Source organism: Mustela nivalis (genome assembly GCF_964662115.1).
Source record: "Mustela nivalis genome assembly, chromosome: 10".
In the NCBI taxonomy this organism is placed as follows: Eukaryota; Metazoa; Chordata; class Mammalia; order Carnivora; family Mustelidae; genus Mustela; species Mustela nivalis.
In genome coordinates this window covers 104,603,721-104,628,409 of record NC_139029.1, presented here as the reverse complement: position 1 = coordinate 104,628,409, position 24,689 = coordinate 104,603,721, and the positions used below count along the sequence as shown (strand labels likewise).

Here is a 24,689-nt window from a genome sequence, read left to right as displayed (position 1 = left end):
CCTGGGTGGCTCAGTGGGTTAAAGCCTCTGCTTTCGGCCCAGGTCATGATCCCAGGGTCCTGGGATGGAGTCCCGTATCAGGCTCTCTGTTTTGCAGGGAGCCTGCTTCCCCCTCTCTCTCTGCCTGCCTCTCTGCCTACTTGTGATCTCTCTCTGTCAAATAAATAAATAGAATCTTTAATAAAAAAATGTCTGCATCATAAATGAACAGACTCATGGAGTGGTGGTCTAGCCAGTTTGCAGAGCTTAGGGTTCTAATTCCCTTGGGGGTCTCACTTTCAGGCAAGAGGTCTGGGTCTGGAGAGCACACTTGGGAGCATGAGGCTTGCCAGCTAGAATGCATGTAGGACAAATTCGGTGGAAAGCCTTCCTTCAGATACCCTGATGATGACTCCCTCAGCTGCCTCACTCTCAAGGAAGCCAGAATCTGAGCCAGGAGGGTTGACGAGGGATGGGGAATGCGGCTGTGCATGAAAACCCCTTGGATCAGGAGTCAGAAAACTTGGAGTTCTAGTCACTTTCTGAAATGTACGGATCACATGACTTTAGACAAATTGCATAACTATGCATCTAGTTTCCTCGTTTGTAGGAAGTGTGATAGTACCTTCTCTGCTTATTTTACGGACTACGGATTTTACAGATTGCTTTTAAACATAAATCGACCTATATCTACTTAAGATACTGTGAATATTGTAAAGCCAAGGACAGAAGGAAGGCACCATTACTTTATACTCCAGGCACACAGATGGGGGTTGCCTGTGTGGCGAGCTGTCTAACAGTAATTACCCAAACGTGTGGAGCATGGCCTCGGAGTACCATTTGCCGTATTCCTTCCGGGAGACTACACGTGTTGAGAGCTCAGCCAGAGTGCAGTGCCTTCCTCTCTATGGGTGTAGAGAGTGCCTGGAGGGAGAAGCATATTAAAATCACAAACTCATTACTTTCTCAAGAGCAGACATAAAGTTCAAACAGCTTTATAAATTGCCTCCAGAGATTCTAATGCAAAAATTAACTTGGCCTCAAAAATTTGCATCTGCGTTATGAACGTCATTTTCTCGTCTCTCCTAATGATGTCCATCTTCATAACCAGAAGCCAAAAAGCAGTACAAGCATTGTCCTCTGAGGAGCTCCTCAGCATCTCTGGAGAGACACCTGAAAGCTAAAGACATCAGGTATGCTTATCATCAAGCCTGGCTTCCAGATTCCTATTGGGCCCTCGGATTAACTTCCCTCTCACTGTCCCTGATTGCTTTCAGATTCAGGTCATGTGGAAATGATTGTTTTTGTAGCAGGCATAATAGGTATAAATTAAACCAGTATACCTGGCATCTATTTCTCACTGACATTGTAAAGGTTAATCACATGTGCCTAGGAATCAACTCGTATTCTTCATCTTCATCGAAATGCATTTATTTTGCCAAATTGGACTAGACATGGGTGAGAGACTATCTACATACACTCATTTCCTTGTCAGTGGTATGCTTTGAAATCAGATTTCTGGGTTACTTGCCTTGTTTCCCCTCTTGTGTCTTCATTTCCAAAACAGTGATTTCACTGACCTTAAATTTTAAAAGACAGTGTCATTCCCAGAAGGTTTAGTTCTTCATTTGGCTTTTTCTCTTCTGCCATGACTTAAGTCATCAGGTACCATTTAGAGAAAATGGAGAAGGATTGAAAAAAAAAAATAATGTGACCCATTTAGCTGTGATGAATGAACTTATAAGTGCCTGATAAATGGGCCTAAGGGAGAGAAAGGCACAATATTGATAAAGGTTGTAATACAAAAGAAAGTACAGGAAAGGGAACCGAGGACTGAGTGGGCCCTAACCCACAGAAGGTACGCAGCTGTAATAATTACGTTGTAATTTGCTCCTGCTAAGTCCAATAGAAAAGTGAGAATTCTCTTGGAGGAAGGCATAGTTCAAAGAGGGCATTTGTAATCCTGCATCTCTTAATTCACCCGTAAATGTTGGCGAAGGATTTAAAGATTTAGTTCCTTTACATGAAATACAAATTATAGCTCATGGAGTCCACCACCAAAACTGCATGACCAGAAAGCTTAAAAACAATTCTTTCTTGTATTAACCAGAGGCTTAGAAAAATATGCTTTGCTCTTTAATAGCTAATTACTACATGTGTAAGGCAGCCTAAATCTGCACTTTTTTTTTTAAGACAAAGTAAGATTCCAGATGGAAACAAGAGGGCCTCTGTTTTGGTGATGTAGCATGTGTTGACATTCCGAAAGCACAAACACGTTTGAGTAACTAGCTGCTATTAGGAAAAAGAATTAAGATCCACATTGCTAAGCACAAAATAAGAACAATGGGTATGCACAGGCTGATTAGTAGAAATTATAGTCTGTCACGGTGCAAAAAAATACTGGACATAATAGCGAATACACATCGCAAACAACATGTCCTTATTTAACACTTAACTGTTCTGGATCTAATAGTGAGAATCCTAACCTACAGGCTTAGAAATATGTCTGTATGTCACCTATTAGACTCAAAGCTGTCTGAGAGCAGGGGAATGCTAGATTTACCTTCATACAATTGCTTTGCCTCAATTTTCTCATATAACAGACACAAAGTATGAAGGTACAGGCTTATTACAAATACTTTTTTTCTTCCGTGAGATTCCTCTGGGCCCGCATCAATGTATATGATAGGGAGCAAGGGAAGAAACCCAGGCAATGTTGGCATCCCCAAGACTCGGTAGGTGTAATGCCCAGAAGTCCTCCCAAGACTCACGTGGGAAGACATAGAACAGTCCGCAGAAATTGGTGATGGTTACTCTACTGACAATAGTCTCCATTTTCATGTTTTCTCTTTTGCAAAAGTAAAATGGGAAAAGGTGGATAGGCAGACAGAGAGAGAAAAGAAAGAGTTTGGGACTAATTCATATGAGTGATGGGTTTTTTAAATTTTATTGAATTCTGCACATAATATTTGCAATGAAAACACTTTAAAGCCAATGACAAGTTTTTAAAATGGATCAGATAAAAATATCACATAATCAACTCACAGATATTTACTATATTTACTTAACAGAAGGCTCAAATTTATTATGACAACATTAGAGAACACGGCATAAGAACTTACTTAAGCTTTACATTAATAAGTGATAAACTAACATAATTCAATATCGAAAGAATATAGAAAAAAGTGTTTGATTTTACATTTTATTCAGAATTCCATTATTTATTATGCCATTATTTGAGAATGACTATTATTTCATTCCATACAAAATAATACTTGTTTGACTTAGCTGTTTGATAAAAAGAACTAAATTTAAGGTGAGAAAATTGTAAATTCCGACATCATATAGCATATGCTCCACTTAATTATGCACAGTAACACTGCATTGCTAATTAGTAAGGGTACAGAACGTATCACAGACTGTTGATTTACAAGGGAAAGCAGTAACAGTGCCTCTCTGTTGTTTGAAAAAAAGAATTAAAGTGTGGTATTCTGTCACGACTTAACACATGAACCTTCTCCACATTCAAACTGAGCAGTCATATTTTAATTTTATTTGGGAAATTGCCTAATTTTTAAATATGTGGATGAACTTTACCGCATATTTGAACTGTGGCTAAATGGTACTAATACAGTTATCTAATATTTGATAACCAATTTTTTAATAGTTTTAAGAAATAGGAGTTTATTTAAAATGAGGACAGTTTTTCTGCCCGCTCCCCCACACCTGTCCTCTGCTCATTACAGAACACATGGGATGGTTAACAACAAGCTGAGAGTCGGAGCCACTGGTCGGTCTGATAGTATGTTTTCCCTGAATCAGAATGTCTGCTGTTTCTTGGGTTATTGCTTCTTTCAACTGTTCCGTCATTAGGGTAGGTGATGAAGATAACTTTTCAGTCTAGCATTTGATATCACATGGCTTTGGTGTCTGTGGTCAGGGTGTGCGGACTTAATATGTTCTAGATGGAAAATGTTTGGCTCTCACCCTGTCTTCTGGAAGTATCTAAGAAGGGCTTACAAGAGCAAAAAATACCTTGTCCTCCAAACCTGAAATTTCCCAACATATCATTTAGAATAGATTTAAATTAAAGTTTTAAAGATATGGCAGTTATGGGGGCAAAAGAATATGACAGAAGGAGAACAGGGTAAAAAAAATGAGATTTGGAGCCATTTGTTGCCCATATGATCTTGGGCAAGTCACTTGATCTTTCTATCTGTTGTTTAAACTTCAGATCGTAATTACCACTTTATATGCATATTTAAAGATTAAATAAGATATGGAGGATCTTTACAAAGTCTGACATAATAAACAAATGTAAGACACCGCTATGAAAAAAACTGTATTTGGATATCTCCATAATTACTATCTAAGATTTCAAAAACGTAATACTGTTATTATTACATTAACATATGACATAGAGATACTACATACACTGTTTGCTTTCCCTTGTAGGAACTTATAACTGAAATTATACCATATCATGGGGTAGTTCCAAAAATGGCCTATACTGAAAAAAAAGAAGAGTATATTACTATTTGGTTTATAATCATACAATTTTATGGCATATAGGAAAAACACTTTGACAATTAGTTTTAAATAAAGTAAATACTTAACCTTCCCACCCCAAACCCAGTATTAAGAGATCACATCATGGATACAATTTACTGGAAGAGATACTACTGTGGTTTGTTTCTGTATGGTCAGTTCACAAACTGTTGCAAGATACAATATTAACACAATTTGCTAGAATCACCATTGAGCAAATTTCAACAACTTTAAAAAAATAGATAAAACTACTTTTCACAATTATCACTAACACGAATATATAAGAGACTCAATTACACCTAAACTGAATTCACAAAACCAAAAATCATCAGATTAAATGTTTTAATGAACTGCTCAGCTAGTTAAAATATACATTTCCTATTATGATAGAGGCCTTTAAAAACTGCCCCCTTTTCTAAATAAAAGGATATAAGACTAAAACCTCTGGACAAATAATCTCATTATGACAAAATATTTCTGTATTACTCAAATGGACTAACATTTTAACAATTTCCCTAGTGTCCATATTTTAGCCTCTTTCTATCCTTATCTCTTTCTACCATAAAACCAGCAACCAGAATATACTCTTGTTTTTCAATGGGTATAGTTATCTCTTATCTATGTTGTACAAAAGCTATAACCGTTCTTTTCCCAACTGTCCACAAAAGCCAAACAGAAGTGTTTGGGTTATCCCTGAATTTTGTTTCTCACTCCTGAGCAAAATTAATTACAATATGGCTCTATCAGGCCTCTTTTGTATTCATGAAAATTTACAAATTTTTGTGAATGTTATTTCAAATTATAGCCATTGATTCTGGGACTAAAACAGCATTACCTTCTTAATGCGACAAAAATGCACCTTGCAATCAGCTACAGTTCATTGGCAAGCCTAATATACTTAATTCTGGTTTGCTAAGTGTTTTAAGCTACAAAAATTTAAACAGAAGTTTCACTGGAACAGAAATTTTGTTTCAATTAACTCAACATTCAAAAATGAAATGGTAAGTCATAATAGGTAAGCCACGGTCAAAATTAAAAGTTACTTTTTTTTTAATGTCTTGCTGAGGGTCCATTAGAAATAGGAACAGCTGGATTTGCAGTCTGTTCGGTCATGTGAGCAGAGATCTGTGGCATCTTAGTGCCAGGAGAGGAGCAACATGTCCACGTATATGTGCATCAGGACATTCTGAAAATGTTACAGAATTTTCAAAGATGTAGAAAAACAGACAAATTACTAAAGTCTTCATTGTACAGATAAAGAAACTGGGGGTCAGAGATGTCAAAGGTACTTTCCCTAGGACACCTGAGTTATCAGCAGAGTGAGCACTAAGGCACAGGCACCTGCTTAAACTCTACCAAACTGCCTCTTGTGCAAAAAAAAAAAAAAAAATCAAGATAAACATTCCCATCCCTCTAACCTTTCCCCACACTTCTGCTCTGGGGTTATAATGTTGAGTGTGTAGTAAAGCTCTGGCACTGTTTTTAGTATTTCATATACAATTTCAAATCACATTGACATCTAATTAAATTCAACAAATAATCTCCCCTCCTTTCCAGCAATTTCATTAATCTGTTTCCATTCTGCAGAGTGGTCTTTCTACTTTTTCATGATCCCATTAGAGGCCAGTGACAATTCTCTGAGGAGGAAAAAAAAATCCTATTTCCTCTTCTCACACTCAATTTGAAGAATGGTGTATTTATGACACTTTCAAGGTTTAAATCTTATTTCAATGCAGTCTTTCCTTCTGAGATACATAAGAAAATCTGAGTACTTTAAGTATTCTTCAAAGCCTTTTCAAATGTATATAAATGAGGATTTGGAGGCTAGGAAAGGGCTTTGGGGATTATTTAACCCAGCACACCCACCTTGCAATTCAGGAAACTGTAGCCTAGCAAAGGTGAGTGACTTATCTAGCATCCCACAGGTAGAAAGTGGGTAAGTACTCTGGTCTCATGATATCTAGACCAATGCTATATTTTTGCCACACATTCAGGTGAACCATATTGGATATGACAGTCTACTCATATGGTGCCATTCTGTGCTTTTATTGCAAAGTCCAGGCTTTGTCTTTGTTTGAAACTGTGGCCTGTAATAATAATAATAACGCAGACATGATATGAAGTATACATAATGCTTAAAGTTGTGTCATTGGTGTTTCCTGAAGGTGGTACTTATGTCTATATTTGTAATGCCTACTGATCCTTACTGAAACATCTGAATGTCAAAGACCTCTATAGGACAGTTAATTGGTTTGTTTCAATCATGCCAATAGCTGATGTGAATTCCTTTACTGTTGACCAGTCTGAGATCATCAGTTATGAGTATTAGGTGGCTAGAATGGATTGACAATTCCCTGGGCCAGTGTCTCTCATATGTGGGCTAACACAGAACAAAAACATGGTGGTGGCTTTGGCTCTGTTTTCACTTGAATCACAAATCACCCAGATGGGAGGTTCACATAGCTCAAATCTGAGATACTTACCACTCTTTTACTTCACTTTTTAATAGAGAGATCTGGTCTCAAAATTTTGACCACTGAAAAAATACCTGCAGATTTTACAGTATTCATTGTAGACATTGCCTCAAAGAAAGTTACCTGGATTATATCTCCTACCCATCTGTTGCTGCTAATAGCTCTAAGACTGTTTCAGTTACCTATTCTTATGTATTAACAATGTAATTCATCACCGTATTTCCTTCTACATGGCATTAGAAAGTGTTATAATCTTGGCTTTGCTACTGGAATACTTCGATAGTAATGGAAATTCTACAAGCCCTCTTATTATAACTTAGCATCGTTATGCACTTGAATAACAGGAAATTGGTTATTTATGCATTTGTTTAGGTATGTTTCAAAAATAAAATATGAAAATGAAAAAAAATCTTCAGTATACCAAATGTTCACAGTTTGACTTCCATAAGGCTTATTAAATAATATACAAATAGCTACCATTCTGCTGAAATGTCACAGTAAATACATTAATAATGGCACAGAAGTGAAATATCCCCAAATGGGAAATCATCTTCATGACCTCCTAAATCTCTTTTCCAACTAAAACTTTGCTTTTTTTATTGAAAAAGTTCCATTTCTAAAGGAATAAAATACAAAAATAGAAAATGAGTCAAGAAACCTTTTACAGATATAATCTGAAGGAAATTCTATAAACATTAGATGAAATATTCTATCTTTAAGAAGGTGCTTTGTCTCACCACACCAAACATCACATGAAAACTAACTTGAATGAGTATATTATACATGAACTGCTGAAAACTATAACTAAATATTAAAATTTCAGTTAAAATAGATAACTTAAACATATAAGTACTAATGTATCTTTAAATTTATGTTCAAGCTGAAAGCTACCTATGAGACTAATTGCAAATCTATCATTTTGAATCAAAAAATAAAAGGATGTTTAATCAAGCAAGGCACATTTCTTTTAGGCCAGTCTGTTTAATACCATTCATCTAGGCACAGTGTAGACTTCACTTATTTACACGTAAAATGGGCCAATCTATGTAGGAGAGCCTTTGGTACAAAACACACCTTCACAAATAAGGTTTCACATCACCCAGAACACAGAAGATAACATTGCTGTATCTCAGGATTCAACACAGTCCAGTGATTAACTGAAAGAGGAAAACAGTACCAGTTGGCTTGTTACAAACATACATTTAGGTTTTCTCTATCGGCAGTACTGATTAGTTTTTGAGTGATCTGATTTCATCAAGATGTCCAAGGGCTGAAATGATCCCTTCATATTTTTTGATGTTCTTCTTTATCTCTTTATCACTATCTTTAATACTGCATACAAGTTGAAGAGAATCCTCGAGCTTTAGAGCTGTTTCCTTTATATATAAAGCATTTATCAGAGACAGGTTTAATGTCAGCTAAAACAAAACATGTGCGGGCAGACAGATCACACCGCTCATCAGCAACACTGCATTCTTGATGGAGGCAATCTAAAAATGAGAATCCTACTGGCCAGTGCAGCTCTACAGTTCTCTATGTGGGACTCCTCAGGTATCTGTTGGCAAAGCACAGTGATTCACTATATATTTAGCATTTTAAAAAATTGTAGACTTCATGTCAATATAAAATATTCTAGTCACTATACTTTTCATAACTTTGGGTTGGTTTTTTTTTTTTTTTTTTTTACTGGTACCCTGAAAGTTCAACCAATTTAATTTTCTGAGCTTATCAACCACATATCAAAGCTTGGTTTTATAAATTAGAAAAAGTTTCTGAGTATGCTTAAAGTATGAACTTTTTGTCCTTATTAATACCCACTTCCAGATGTAGTCCAAAGCAATGATTGCCTTTTGAACATAAAATTTTATCTTCACCTTTAGAACCATTCGAAACATTCTGAGTGCGTATTGTCTTTTAGATAAATATGTGTGTTAATTTTCTCAATGTATTTCCAAGGATTGGTTTCTTCCCTGGCAGTACATCCCACTGTGGTGACCTAAGATGAGAACTCTTAAAGTGAACAGAAATCCTATGCTCAGATAAGTGTTATGGAGAAGTGGAGAGGGAAGGAGTGGTGGGTGGGGCACGGGCTGGGGGGGAGGGAAGGAGAGAGGCAAAGAGAGATAGAGATTGAGAGAGAGGGAGAAACAGTCTCAAAATGAATATGGTGAAAACTGTGTTCTAGTCATCATGCCTGTACTTTATCTTGTCATTACACAAATAACATTCAATCAGTTGGTCCTTTAAAATATAAACTCTGCATAGTTATGCACCACTTCAAGAAATCACAAATTAAGACAGTAACTGCTCAACCAGAGTCTGTGGAGAACCAAGAAATAAAAGTTCAAGGCTTGGTGCTTTCCTCTGCCAACTATGACTATCTTGTTCACTACTATGTCTAGAGTCTAAAATGGTGGCTGGACAGAGTAGACAATCTGTACATTGAATGAACGAATACATTCCTGTCCCTGTGCACCGTGCCTGACACATAGCAAGTACTCAGTAAATATCCACTGAGTGAATAAGGGGATATGTAAAAATCAGATTCATGTATTCTAGAGATTTACTAACAGTAGTAGAAAGGAGACTTCTAAATACACAAATAGAAAATGCTAAACTCAGTTCCAGGTTACAGAGGTTGAGTAGCTAGTAATGACTACTGATTACTAGAAATTACGAGTAACACGAATGATCTGGCACCCATTTCATTTCCTAAGTGCCTAGCTGCTGTAGCTTTGGTTATCTTGAGATGGTTTTATTAAGCTGTCCTTCTCTTGCTACTATTACATCCTTCTTCTATAAGAAGCTGAGCCTTTTTTTAAACCTCGTGTGTCAGTCCCTGCCTCAAGGCTCTTGGGACTATTAAATAAGTGTGGTAGAGCTCAGCATCTTAATGGACTGTGGGTGTGGAAGGAGCTGCAGTTTAACAAAACAAGAAATCAAAGTGACATTTGAATGGTAATCATGTTTATATTAGTGGTTAGGAAAGAGCTGAAGGGCTTAGAAGAACGGACACTGACTTAAGTACGGAAGTCAACTCTACAAAAACAGAGGGGGAAGTGTAATAGAAAATGGGGAGACCTATAATTGAAGATATTTGACCAAATAAATTTTCCAACATATGAAGCAAGAAAAGAGCACAAGAACGGTCAAATTTCTGTAATTATGAAGCTTGTGAAGAAGTAAGTGGCACCTCCACCAAGGCCTAAACAAAAGAGGTACAGACACCCAGCTTACTTAGCTTCATATTTGGTGATGGAAGGGGTTACAATCATTCCACAACATGGAGTTTTATGGGAACTTTGTTTCGATGTGCCTGTACTTTGACATCTATTAAACAACTTAGAGTTGGCTGCACACCAACAACCTCTATCATTTCTGCCAACAAAATGGTAATGCATTAGCCAAAGGACTAGAAAAATTTCTCATTCAATTATGTACACTTTCCTGATTGGCCTCTTGGAAATTATATACTCTTGGCAACCCCCCCAAAAAAAGTTTAAATTCACTCAGTAATTAAAGTTGGTAATGTGCTAAGATAGGAGCTTTGTCAAAAATCTAGAAAGTCATGGAAAAATGAGCTTGAGTTGTAATCACTGCTACTTTGAGCAGTATTTAGATCTATTAATAATAAATATCCTTAATTCACATTACAGTCTGATAGAATAAACTGATCTTTTGATATAAGTTAAAATGTTGCAGGTAAATGATTTTTAGAATATAGGTATAAGGCAATTCAAACACAGTTTTTACCTGGAGATATTATTCTGTCTGTGGTTTTTAGTCATCCACTACATTTTGAAATCCAGCATAGAGTCTCTCTTGTTTAACATGCTTTTTATTATAATTTCTTATAGAGTTAATCTATTGGTGAATAACTGAAGTTTTTTTGTCCTATAGTCATACATGAGGTTAATATAAAATGTAATGGCATATGAGGCTGCCTGTTATAATTTCTAATACCTTGAATACTCCAGTTTATAACAGAAAATCCAGTAAAACCCATATTGGGTTAAATAACAAAAATAAACAATGTAATAATTCTTCATTCCAAATCAGAAAAAAAACATGAAAAAATAAGAAATGAAAATTATTAATTTCAGTTCTCTGTTTTGTGACATTCCTTTAAAAAGTCCTGACGTGTCCTCAGAAGAGAAATGATCTCTGTCCTAATTGGGCTTAACTGTATAAAGTGATGGAAGGCAAAAAGAGTTTCTAACTTCTGTTGGTTAACATATGTAATCTCAAGCAGCACATGCTTCAGTTTTTTTTTTTTTTTACATTTGGTGGCATGTTTCGTAAGGAAATTGTTCCACTTAGATGTACAGAAGTAACACCCAGTCAAGATCTGGTCTGTTGTGCCTGAGAAACCCAGAGAAAGGAGAAAATTCAGAAGGGGTGTAGAAAAGGTTCCTTTCTGTTCATATGTGGAGTACCTGCATTTTCTGCTGCACTGTTACGATATTACCTAAAGTGCATCTATTATGATATTACCTAAAATCACAGCAGTATCTGCAGTCTTCTTTTATATCAATATTTCAGTTTAGTCTCAGTAGTTCCCATACTACACATGTCAGTTTTGCAAAGCTTCTGGAAACTTCCCTATACCAATATATACCAATATATGTTCCCTCTACCAACATAGGTGCCCCTCACCTATTTTATTTAGAAGTGACCTAAGTTTTACCATTATAAAAGTCACTGTGAGAATCTGCTCTTACTGCTTGTGGGTTCAATGTCCCCCTCTTCTTTAATACATGAAAAAGTCACTTTAAAAAAATTACCATTTTCTGTGATCTTCCCATATATCTTGATGATTACATAAAAAATTAAGTTATTTTAGGGGTGCCTGGGTGGCTCAGTTGGTTAAGTAGCTGCCTTCAGCTCAGGTCATTATCTCAGTGTCCTGGGATTGAGCCCTGCTTTGGGTTCCCTGCTCAGCGGGGAGCCTGCTTCTCCCTCTCCCTCTGCCCTTCCACCCTGCTTGTGCTCTCTATCTCTCTCTCTCAAATAAATAAAGTCTTTTGAAAAATTAAGTTAGTTTGTGAATGAAATCATTTTATTGGGTAAGGCCATATCTATAGCGATATAATTCTTGAAGGTGATTCACCGATGAAATATCTAATGCCTTATTCAATTAGTGTCCATAGTAATGAAAACCCCATGGATATTTTAGGACTTACCATTAACTAAAACCAAGACTTTACTTATAGCAAATTTCCTTAGAATGTCTGCTAGTTAGGTAAATTCCCAGAGATATCACTTATTTGTTCTGAATTTTACTGTACTATGTAAGCCAATCAGTCAACAAGTATATATTGAGTATCATTTACAAATAGTGCTTATTAGCTGCTAGGTAGGAAACAGTTTCTGTGAAGCATTCCAACTCCAGGTAGCCATGGTGATTAGGAGTGATATATAATGTTATTTAAAAATTATTTATGTTAAGGAATTCCACCCCCATAATTGGATAGCACTTTGTGGGGGAAAACCTGCTGCAGCATGTTTTACCAAATGGAAACCTTCTCCAGCGAACCAGGTTATTTTACCCATAACAACGATGATGAGTATAAGCCTCACAGCGATAGAATGAAGCATAGATACATGACAAGAAAACTTTGCTTATAGTTTAAAAACATCCAAATCGGAATTTCCTTCCTCTCATCCCTTCCCTGAATAAAGAGTTATATAGCACCAACTTTACTCCAGGTCTTGAGGGATTCAATAGCAATGAATAGACAAAAATTCTTTATTCTCATGGAAGGGAAGGGAAGATGGACAATAAACAAAGTAAGGAAAATATCTCATGTTAGAGGAGAAAACAAAGCAGAGACAGGATAAAGGAGTGCTGTGGGGGCTGCTTGTTTAAACAGAGTAGTGAGGGAAGGCTTCAGTGAGATGGTGACACCTAAGAAGGTGATGGGGCGAGCCATGCCGGTAGCAGATGTTAGAGCATTCCAGGCAGGTGGAACAGCACATGCAAAGCCCTGAGGTAGTGCACGCTTCGTCTCTTTGAGGAAAAGCAAGGAAGCTGGCACTGCGGCTGTACAGGGTCACACGGGAGAGGAATCAGAAAGGAGGTCAGAAGGGTAAGGTTGAGTAGGTAGGGCCTTGCAGGCCATGTGAGGCCTTTAGTGTGTAGCCTGTGTGAAATGGAGTGCCAAACAGGGGTTTTGCTGTGAAGAAGTGACATAACCTGATAAGTGCTTTAAAGGGTTTTCTCTGGCTGTTATGTTGAGAATAGACTCAAGCAGGGGAAGGGATGGAAGTTGGTGGAACCAGTCAGGAGGGTACTCTAATAATCCAGGTGAGAGATAGCAATGCTTAGAACTGGTGTTTGCAGAACTAAGACTGGAAACACTTTGAGAGGGAAGCCAACAGGATTTGACAATAGCCTGGATAAGGGGTATGACAGAAAGAGAGGAATCTAGGAAAATTCCAAGGATTTTAGCTAGAGCAACCAGAAAATTGAAGTTACAGTGATAGAAAGCGGGAAAGGGGCAAGAGACATAGGTTTGGTGGCAAGAGGGAAGCTCAGTTTCAGACATATTAAGCTCAAGATACCCATCTGATATCTAAGTAGAGATGTCAAGTTCAGGTAGTTGGAAATTCAACCTGAAGTTCAGGGGAGAAGTCCAGGTAGGGGAGAGAAATTTACATATAGATAGTCTAATGCTATGAGAATAAGACCTAATGCAGAAAGAAAAGAGGTCTAAGGACTAAGCTGTGGCCCATGGGGCTCTCAAACATTAAGACTCAGGGGAGATGAGAAAGACCCAGTAGAAGAGATTGAGAAGGAGGAGCCAGGGAGGTAGTAAGAAAATACAGAGTGTCATGCCCTGAAGTCAAATGAAGAACTTCTTCCCAGGAGGGGAGGAAGTATTTCAAAGCACCAAATGCTTCTGATGGGTCAAATGAAATGACCACTGGGGTGAGCTATAGGAGGTCACCAGTGACCTTGAAAAGTACACACTTGGTGAAGCGATAGGGTGAAAGTCTGTTTGGAGCAGATTTAGGAGAAAATGGGAAGGCATTCAAGGATGAACAAAGAGTGATAGAGTCCCTATTCTCATAGAAGAGACAGACATTAATCATATAACACAAACAAATATAAAATGACAGCTATGTCAAGAGCACATACTATATTCAGTTCATTCTAAGACATACTTTTTCAGACTTAAGCATCTATGAAATTGGGATGTACCTTAAAATCCCTGGTACTATCCCTTAAAATGGGCAGCTTTTCTTTTTTCAGTGGCACATAGAATAACAGTTTTCCTTATAATGGAAGGCTCCTTAAATTTGATGAAATGTAGCATAACAGGGAACTGATAAAACCAGTCATGAGAGATATCCTGGAGGGAATACTGAAGTAAAGTATAAGGTAACAAAGTGAAGAGGGGGCTGACATCTACAAGGGGAACATCTACAAGGATCCCCCACAGATTAAGGGTGAAGGGTAGCTTAACCCCTAACTAGAAGATCAGGGCATAGACAGACCATGTAGGGCCATGAAGGCTGTGTTAAGCATTTGCGTCTCTATCCAAAAAACAAGGTAAAGACCTTAAAAGAATTTAAAGCAGGGGCAGGTGATGCAATTAGGTTTGAGTCTCAAAATGATGCTTTTGGCTCTCAGGTGGAGAATGGGTCAAATCGGCCACAGCAAATGTAGCGAGGCCATTTGAAGAGACTTTCACACCTATTTTGGATAGAGATGACAGTAGCATAGATTAAAGTGGTGATGGCAGTGATGCTGAAAAATAGATTATTTTCAGGGATATTTAGGAGGTGAAATGACTAAGCTCAGTGACAGATTGGATGTATTTACTACTTTATAAATCTATCACATTAATAAATACATTGATAACACTAGGCAATAAATCTGCATTTTAAGCAAGGTTATGAAAACATAAAAATGCTTTGTAAATGTCTATGCACCACATATGAATGAAAATCCATACTTTGGAAATTCACCAATTTTAGACTGTTTAGATCTGTAGACAGAAAGTAAATATATCTTAGGATAGAAAATAACAGGTAAGGGATTTGTGTGTGTGTATGTGTAACAAATAACCCTCATTGGTTTCTCTTCCAAATTAAGTCATATGTTTTAATTTAAGGAGCATGTTTAACTGTATAAAATAAGAATCTTAGGATTCAGAGAATTTCCATAAAGAACAAGAGTTTAAAATAAACTTTAACAAAAAACCAGTGAAACAGAAGTGATGATTGACATATAACATGTAAGTGCAATGTTAGTTTTCATTCTAAAAAGTTAGTGGGAATCTCAATAAAGATTTCTAAGAGCCTTTGTGCTCTGCTGAAAGGGGTGGGGTTATGTTGGGGCTCACTGGAAAAGAAAAAGGTTCTCTCCACTCTTTAGCACCAGGCTGGGGTATGATCCCTATATCTGCAAAGTCAGAGCCCTATATGCACAAATTTATTCTTAATGTTCTTCAGATACAAGAAAACATCATTTTTTGCTCATTTAATGCTATCTTACTAACAACCAGAATCCCAGGAATTACTTTTCAGGCTAGAGCTCCTATTCTGCACTATTTAGATTGCAACAGTGATAAAATGGCTTCCAAGAAAATGATGGAGCTGATTTTCCAGATCTCCTCTTTAATGTATTTGATAGTTAATGGTGCAAAATTTGAAATGCAACACATTCAGTACAAAAGGGGGGGTGAAGAACCACAAAAACGTTTCTTTGTAAAATGCTTTTTTCTTTATAATTCCAAAGACAGAATTAGTTTACAGCATCACTGAAAACAAAGACAAATATTTGAAAACTTTCTAACCTGTCTGAATCACTTAAATTAAATTTGCAAGGTGAATGTGAGCATATAAAAATATTATTATCATATACTTTCTAGCAATGGCCATTTTCTGGCAGGAGGTTAGGAGCTGAGTCATGATAGCACAGGGTTTGGGCTCTGCATGGCTTCCCTCCCTTCCTCCTGCCTCCTCTGATCTGCCCTCTCTCAAAGGTTTTCAACCATTCCCTGCAAGTTATAGAAAACAAATGACTATTAAAATACTGCCAAACAAAATACGGAAATTAGTAGCATGGAAATAATAGTCTTATTTTCATTTAAAAGGTAAAATAAAAGACAGAAGGAAAAGCCCCACCCTAATACGCAAGCCCTAAATATCCTCTGCCCCATTCTTCTGTTCTTCACCTCTATCTCAGTGTTTCCATAAGTCTTCAGATTGGGGGTTGGGGGGCACTTGTGCTTCTTTGCATTTCTTAGTGGGAGGGGTTATCACTTCTATTTACAGCTGAGAGGTGGGAAGGACTTGGAACTGCTGGAGAAAATGTTGAAATTTTAAATGTATGGAAGTCATTAAATTATAGTTATGGTTCTTAAAGGAAAAAACTATTGGTATTAGATACACTGAATTTATATAGTTTGACCAGAGCAGTTGCTTGAGTACGTTTTATGCCAAAGAGGTAAATAACAAATTTTATGTCAACAAACCGTAACTTTAAATTTCTTCATACTCTGCATTTAAAATTTCAATCCCAGAAATTTTGTCTCAAAATTTAGAAATCACTGATATAATGCTGACTCTTATGAGTAGCTGTTTGTGATTATGTCACCATAGTTGGTGGGTATTAAAATTTGGTATAATACCAGTTTAAAGCATCATAAAAGAAATAAATAACATTATTTTTATCTCTGGATTCACCAGCTCTAGGGTAAATACATTTTCCCCAGGGTTTTGATAGACATGCACAGCACCAGTCACACCTCCTCCCATGAATCTTTTGTACCCACAGACATATGTATACCTTTCAATATCCAAGATGTACAGTTGAGCTCAACAGTGAAGTCTTTGTTTTAGCAAAGCTAAATGATATGTGTAAACTTAGGCTCATTTGCATTTTGCTGTAAGCCCAAATCACTATGTATTTTGGTTTTCTGAATGATTTAGGACCTTAGAGAAGGGGCTACAGCCATTATAAAGGACAGAAGTATATTCTAATGTGTTTGAGCACAGATGCTCTTCAGGATCCATGGAGTGACTGGGTAAGGCAATAATGTTGCAAATTTCAATGAGGTGGCAATCTCCTTCTGCTTTCAATCCTTTTGTTCTAAGTAATTTCTCCTTTCTTAATAAGGGGGAGTCAAAATATTTACACTATTTGCTGGCATGGTTATTGGGTAACCTAAGCAAAGTATAAAGAAATGGAAAAATAACAATTTGCATAATACTATCATCTACTGTAGATTAAACACATGAAAATAGGAAATTAATCTTAAAACTGAAAAATATCTATTGTCATAGCAGGTATCACTACTATGATTATGCTTTCTGGGTATAATATTAAATGCAGAAAAATCAATCATATAGGAAAATAATCTTTTATTAGTAGGAAAGTTGATTTCTTGCTCAATTTAAATACCTTATATTTAATCCCTATGGTTAAAAATCCCTGATGATTGGGGCACCTGGGTGGCTCAGTGGGTTAAAGCCTCTGCCTTCGGCTCAGGTCATGATCCCAGAGTCCTGGGATCGAGCCCCACATTGGGCTTTCCGCTCGGCGGGGAACCTGCTTCCTCCTCTGTCTCTGCCTGCCTCTCTGCCTGCTTGTGATCTTGATCTGTCAAATAAATGAATAAATAAATCTTAAAAAAAAAAATCCCTGATGATTAAGAAAGGGTTAATTCTCAATATACTGCCTACGGTAGGTTTCTAGAAATATATTCACTACAGGAATTCATTATTTAGTAACATGGGCTGAAGTCAAACCTTAAAGCATAAGATTTATTGTTTCAATCTCTTTCAAGTCACGCAATTAAAGGAACATGAGTTTGGGGGCCAGAATGACCTGGCTTTAATCAGAGCTGGGTTTCTTGCTAGCTGTGAAGTCTCTGGGAAATCACTTAACCAAAACTATCTATTTATTACCCTCCTGAAGTAGGTGAATACTACTTACCTTGCAGAGTTGAGACGTGTCCAGGACATGATAATTACATGGTAATTATTATAGTTACACAGACAGTAAATAGGAAGACACTGATTACTTATGTATTTTGTATCATTCACAAAGCTCCGTGTTAATTACACAATGCTTGTAAGTAAGGATCACAATAATAATGTAATCTCTTGGCAAAATCTCTGCTGCATAGCATGCAAGTATTTTTTCTAAGTAGTATACCTGTAGCAACATTCAACATTCACCAAAACTCTATGAGATGCTATTTATTATTCTCATTGTACCAATAAGGAAACTGAGGCACAGAGAGGGTAAGTAATTTACTCATGGAGAAGAGTCTGGATTCAAACCCTGGCAGTATGACTGCAGAGCTAAAAAACCTGAAAATAACATTAATGTAAGATTATTGCCATTCACTCATCAAGAATTACTGAATACATACAAAGTGCTACATGTGCTAGGCGCTAGTGTCCAAAGTCTGTATTTGTCAAAATACAGAACCTACAACCTTTACGGAGCTTATAATTTGGCAAAGGAGGCAATTATACCACCTCAAAGTGATGACTCAAAAAACTGTATTTCTCTGGATTAAAAAAAAAAAAAAGGTCTTCTTCATATTACTATTAATAACCATACATTTCTAAAAATTATGGTACAACCATAATTTACTTATAGAACTAAGCAGGGTTTCTATATCTTCTAAATAAAAGTGAATAAAAGTGTCATTGTACTTTGTTCATCATCCCATCAAGATCTTTTAGGAACATATATAAAAATTATTCTTAACATTATTACTATAGTGTGTCTAACATATTACTACCAAAATGGGTTACAAAAAGAATGGTCATTAAGAATACCAAGAATTTGATCAAAAGGTAGATCAATGGTAAAAGTAACTCAAACAAGTAGCAAAAGACTACAGATAAAGGAGTCTTATTTTGATGCACATACAGATAAAAGCAGGGACCCCATGACCAGGTATACAGATCTCCTGCCTCTATTACGTTTTTGTCTTTTCTTTCCTCTCCCCTCACTAGAAGTCTTCAACATTCTTTTAAACTGTATTAACTACACAAATAATAAAATAGGTAGGCTTCTGATTACCTGAAAAAACTTTATGAGATTTAGAATTAGGGTTACTCTCACTTCCTTTAGGACTGAATAGTTATACCCTATAAAAATAAAAAAAAAAAAACAGCTGTGCACAATGTGTAACTGTGAAAAACATAGTATAATACCTATAACGTATATAAAATAAAATAATTTCATTAAAAAACAGGGTTACCCTTGTAAGTTTAACCATTTTTGTTTAAAATGACTGTACTACTGCATACTAGTAATTATGTAAATTAAAATTGGGCCAATAATCTAATAGCTTTAGGTTCTGCCTTTTATCCTTTTTTTTTTTTTCTTTTCTTAAAGGGGAAATGGGTTGTTCAGAAGCCAAGAGGGTTAGTAAAAGGAATGGAATCATTTTCAGTTCCCTTTTGGTGAAGATTATTCTAAAGAGCAATGACTCCCCCCACACACCCACCCTTTTGTCATTAAACAATAGAAACCAAAGGTCAGTAAACAACATGGAAATCAAAAGGAAAAGATGTTGTAAGTGATCTTTAAAAGGCACCTGCATGTAATTAATATAAAACCATTGGTTTTGCAAGTATCGCCAATCTAGACAAGAACAGCATTTTCCTAGTTCTGAGTCCAAAGAGGGAGAGCTAGAGCTCTCAGTACCCCCAAACAGTGCTCACCTGATTCTGTTTGTCTTCTGGCAACCCCTGGTATATGGCTGAAACTTGCAGGAATTTTCCCAGGATGTGGTTACTTCCCGTCCCTCCTTTTTATTGATTGTCTGCAATTCCCTCAGTTAAAAAACAGGCGTCCTTCGTATTTTTAAAGTTTATTTAGCTTTTCAAGTGCTGTTTGTGGGATCTGGAACTTTTTTTAAGAGGAAGTCTGAAGGTTCCTTGTAGTAAAGTTTCAGGTACATGGACTGAATCTTTCATTTGCTTACGTACAGAACACTTTTACATTTGCTTTTAAATTTCACTGGTTGGCTTGAAACTTCTTGGAGGAAGAAAACAGTATCCTTTGAAGTTATTGCCTAATTTTTGGCATTTAATTCAAATCATGCCTCACTGGAGTGTATTTCTAACATTCCAAAGGCGGTATTTTCCTTCCCGATTCAGTCATGAGATGATATCAGTGACTTTCTGTAGTAAAAAAAATATGCATTTTGTGATTCATTTCACCACCTCAGATTCTCAGACATAACCTTATTTGTGCGGTTTATTCAAACAGTGGTTTTCCTTATGAAATCCTGTAAGGAAGAACCATCTGGAAAGGTTACTGTGGAAACCGCAGGGGCTAGGGGGTGGGGCTAGAGAGCAAGAGATGCCATGACAACCTTTTTCGGGTTTCCCAGGAAACAGGGGTTGCTATGGGAACTGCATCAGTCAGGTCCGAATTAGTAACTTCCGCTGGAAGGAGTGTCTGCCACTTTAATCTTCTTGTGATACTGCAGAAGCTTATCTCGCAGACGCATTAGGAATTCTGTTTGTTTGTTTCTCTCAGCAGCACTGAAAACATCTGTTTCTACACTTTGATAGATGTTGCCAGGAACACACACACAGAACTTCAGAGGAATCTGCCTGTCTGCCCCCCTTTCGAAATGCTTAACAAGCCTCAAAGAGTTCAACTGATTTAGTCAGATCAGGACACCTTGGGCATTTCCCTTTATTCAAAATGGTAGAAATGTTTAAAATTCTGGGAGGGGTTCTGAATAGAAATTCCAGTCAAAAAAAAAAAAAAACAACAAATAAACTTACAGTGGGTTTACAAGTCATTGTTCTAATTAGACTTCTCATACACGTATCCACAGCGAAGGCAACTGAACTAAATATTCAATAATGTTAATGGGTACAGCAAACAGAAGCATCCTTTAAGTATGTGCCTTCTTTACTTAGTAAAGAAACAACTGTCTTTTCAATTCTGAGGTTAGGCAGTTATTCTAACTGTTCTTTAGTTTCATTTCCTCCCAGGATGTACTTTTTTTTTTTTTTTTAAGAGGGTGTGTACTAGAAATGAAGTTTACAGTAAGTTTGTTCTTTGCGATATTACAGAAGGGGGAGAGAAAAAAAATGGAGAGCTGAGAGAATGCAGCCCACTTGCAAAACTGACACCTGTTTCAGTATGAAGCAGTAGGGAGAGGGAAAATGAAGTGTGCTTTCCACTTCTTCACGTCCTTTCCTTGATGAATGGTCTGGAAATGTATAAAACAAGGGCATACACAGACCAAGGGGGCACGTTCCACACAATACTGAGCACAGCATGTCACTTGTAGCATATATTAAACATCAGTAAATATCTTTTTGATGTTGACACAGGAGTTGGGATTATTGTTCGTGGTGCAGGTGGCCGTGGAATTGCCCGTTTTGAAAGGGGTCTGGGGGAACGCGCTATGGTTCATGCCCCCCTCTTCAATCACCATATACTCCGACTTACTCAGAGTCGAGTTACTCCTTGCTTTTCGGAGCTCCTCGGCCGAAGAGGAGAGGTGCTGGCAACTTCCCACGTGCATGTACTGAGCTTGCTCTTCCCCTTCTGTCTCCCGGTGGTAGAAGTAATTGAAGTTGGAAACAATCACAGGGACTGGCAAAGCAATGGTCAAGACACCAGCGATGGCACAGAGCGACCCCACAATCTTGCCCCCTATGGTCACCGGGTGCATATCCCCATAACCTACGGTTGTCATGGTTACCACTGCCCACCAGAAGGCATCCGGGATACTGCTAAAACCAGAAGTGGGGTCGTCTGCCTCAGCAAAGTAGACCGCGCTGGAGAAGAGGATGACCCCAATGAAGAGGAAGAAGATGAGCAGCCCCAGCTCCCGCATGGAAGCCTTCAGCGTCTGGCCCAGGATCTGCAGCCCCTTGGAGTGCCGGGAGAGCTTGAAGATGCGGAAGACCCGCACCAGCCGGATGACCCTCAGGATGGCCAGGGACATGGCCTGCTGTCCATTACCCTGTCGCTCGGCCAGCTCGGTGCCCAGAGTGATGAAATAAGGGATGATGGCCACGATGTCTATCAGGTTCATGATATTTCGCGAGAAGGTGGCTTTGCTAGGGCAAGCGAAGAACCGCACGAGCAGCTCAAAGGAGAACCAGATGATGCACAGGGTTTCCACTACGAAGAAGGGATCCGAGAAGCTGGAGGCTCCGGCTGGGGCCCCCGACGTGCTGTTGCTGGCCGCCTCGAACTGCTCCTGCGACGACGCGGCGGGGTAGTCCTTCTCGTCGCGGAACTCGGGCAGCGTCTCTAGGCAGAAGATGACAATGGAGATGAGGATGACGAGCACGGACACGATGGCGATGCCCCGCGCCGGCCCGGAGCTCTCCGGGTACTCGAAGAGCAGCCACACCTGGCGCTGGAAGTCGCGGCGGGGCAGCGGCCGCTCTTCCTCCCGCAGGAAACCCTCGTCCTCGCGGAACTTCTCCATGGCCTCCTCGCCCAGCTGGTAGAAGCGGATCTCCTCGGAGAAGATGTCGATGGGCACGTTGACCGGCCGGCGGATGCGGCCGCCCGACTGGTAGTAGTAGAGGATGGCGTCGAAGCTGGGCCGGTTGCGGTCGAAGAAGTACTCGTTGCGGAGCGGGTCGAAGTACCTCATGCGCCGCTTGGGGTCGCCCAGCAGCGTCTCCGGGAACTGGCAGAGGGTCTTGAGCTGCGTCTCGAAGCGCAGCCCGGAGATGTTGATGACCACGCGCTCCCCGCAGCAGTCCTGCTCCCCGGCGGCCGGCAGCGCGGGCGGCAGCGGCTCGTAGCGGTCGCGGTCGCAGCCGCCGCCGCCGCCGCCACAGCCGCCCTGAGGCGGGCCCCCGCCGCCGTCCGCCGCCTCCGGCTCCAGCAGGTGGTCCCCGGGCACCACCGTCATGTCGGGCGGCAGCGCTGGGCCTGCGGCGGGCTCGGCGAAACCGGGGTTCACCAGGTTGTGGGCGCCGCCGCCGCTCGCGGGGCGCTGGGGAGGGTGGGCGCGGTGGCGGGCGGAGGGCGGCGGCGGCGAGCGCAGCAGGCTGAGGTGCTCGTCCATGCGGCGGGAAGAGGCGGCGGCGCGGACCGCGTCGCTCCTCCTCGCGCTCCCCGCCCCTCTGCCGCCTCCGCCCCCCTCCCCGAGCCCGGCCCGCAGCCTGTTGCTGCCGCCGCCGCCGGCGCCGCGGCCGCCGCGAGGCTCGGAGCGGATCTGGCGCGGTCGGCGGGGCTCCTCAGGGGGGACGCCTCCTCGCCCGCCCCCGCGCTGCCCCGCCCCTCCCCCGCGGAGCGCGCGCCCGCCGCCCCTCCGCGGCCCCTCAGGATGCCCGCCCACCGCGCGAGCGCGCGCCCGGCTCTGCCGCCCCGCGGCTCACGGGGACCGCGAGGCCCCGGCCCCCGCCTCCCGACCCCCCGACCCCCTCCTTCCGCCGCCGCGCCCTTCTGGGCCGCCCAGGCGCCCTCACTTTGCACTTCGGGGTCCCCCGCGAGCCCCCGCCCGGCCGAGACGGCCCTCATGGAATCCGGACCCGGACCCCCGCCACCGCTGGTCAGCCCCTCCCCCCCGGCCCGCGATGCTGCGTCCCGGCCCCGGGGCTTCTGGCCGGGCCTGGGCCACCCCGCCGCCCGGCGAGCGGCGGCCGCCTCGCCCTGCACGCGCCACCCGGGCCCGCCCAGGGAGGAAGTCTCAGCGGGGGCCGGGGCGGGCGAGGAGAGAGGATGGGGATGCGCTCTGGTCAGGGAGCTTGGTCGAAGGAGGGAGCGACTGGCCGAGTGGGCGTCCTGGGGAAGGGACCCTGAGTTCCCTGAGGCTGGGCGACCGCCGGGGCGGGAGAGCTCTGAGCACTTCAGCTCCCGTGCGCGAGAGAAGCCCAACGCAGTAATGGGTTCCGACGACTTTGGCACCCGGGGTCTGAAGAAGATGGGTCATGAAAGGCATTCAGGGACTTTGCTTCTGTAACGAGCAGTTCTCACTAACGTTCGTGGCGGAGATTCAGGGCGCGACGGGGGTCGTGGGGAGGGAGAATCAAGGACCGAGTTTCTGGTTGGGATGGGCGAGGGCAGCCTGGTCTTCTCAGAATTCTGAGCGAGGTTTCCCGTCGGTGGGAACAGGAGAAGGAAACGAGAAGGGAAATGCACATCTTATCCCAAGTCTGTCGTGGGAGGGACTGGAGAGCGACTGGCACCCAGACCCTGAACGTTCCTCAGCTGGCTTTGTGGTAAGGTTTGCCACGTTCCAGTTGTGAAATCGAGAGAACATTCAGCCGGCGACTTGTATCGCTCTTGCTTGACCTGGGCCTAGAGATAACATTATCCCCTTGGATTCTAAGCGGTTTCTTCAAATTGTGGTCATTTTGACCCCAATTTCTGTGTCTAGACATTTTAGCAACTTCAATTTAGAGCCTACCCTAGACTTTATAATGCATTTCCTACTGTATCATTCAAATCATTCACAAAAGAGAAACTGTTGTCTGGGCCACTTCCTTCTCACCTTTAGCTGACAATTCAACAGGCAAAGTAACTGCGATTTGTGGTCACATTTTCCCTTCAGCACTGGCAACCAAGACTTTCTAGGGCAGAGTCCAGGTCTTACCCAGTTTATATTCTGGAAAGTACCAAAGTGCCTGAGAAGTAGTAGGAACTCTAGTAGTATGTTTGTCGAATTGAGTTCCCCAACAAGGGAATCTTTGCATTTCTATCTGCTCTGGAGCGTC

At 40.5% G+C, this 24,689-nt stretch overlaps 1 protein-coding gene across 1 annotated transcript; it reads right to left on the bottom strand.

Moving 5' to 3' along the window:
* Positions 1-2,901: 2,901 nt before the first annotated feature.
* KCNA3 (potassium voltage-gated channel subfamily A member 3) lies at positions 2,902-23,173 on the bottom strand. Its single transcript, XM_082688033.1, has 2 exons — positions 19,701-23,173; positions 2,902-8,556 (listed from the first exon to the last, which is right to left on the bottom strand). The coding sequence occupies exon 1, from the start codon at positions 23,036-23,038 to the stop codon at positions 21,299-21,301; it is 1,740 nt and encodes a 579-aa protein (XP_082544159.1). The 5' UTR covers positions 23,039-23,173; the 3' UTR covers positions 2,902-8,556; positions 19,701-21,298.
* Positions 23,174-24,689: the final 1,516 nt, after the last annotated feature.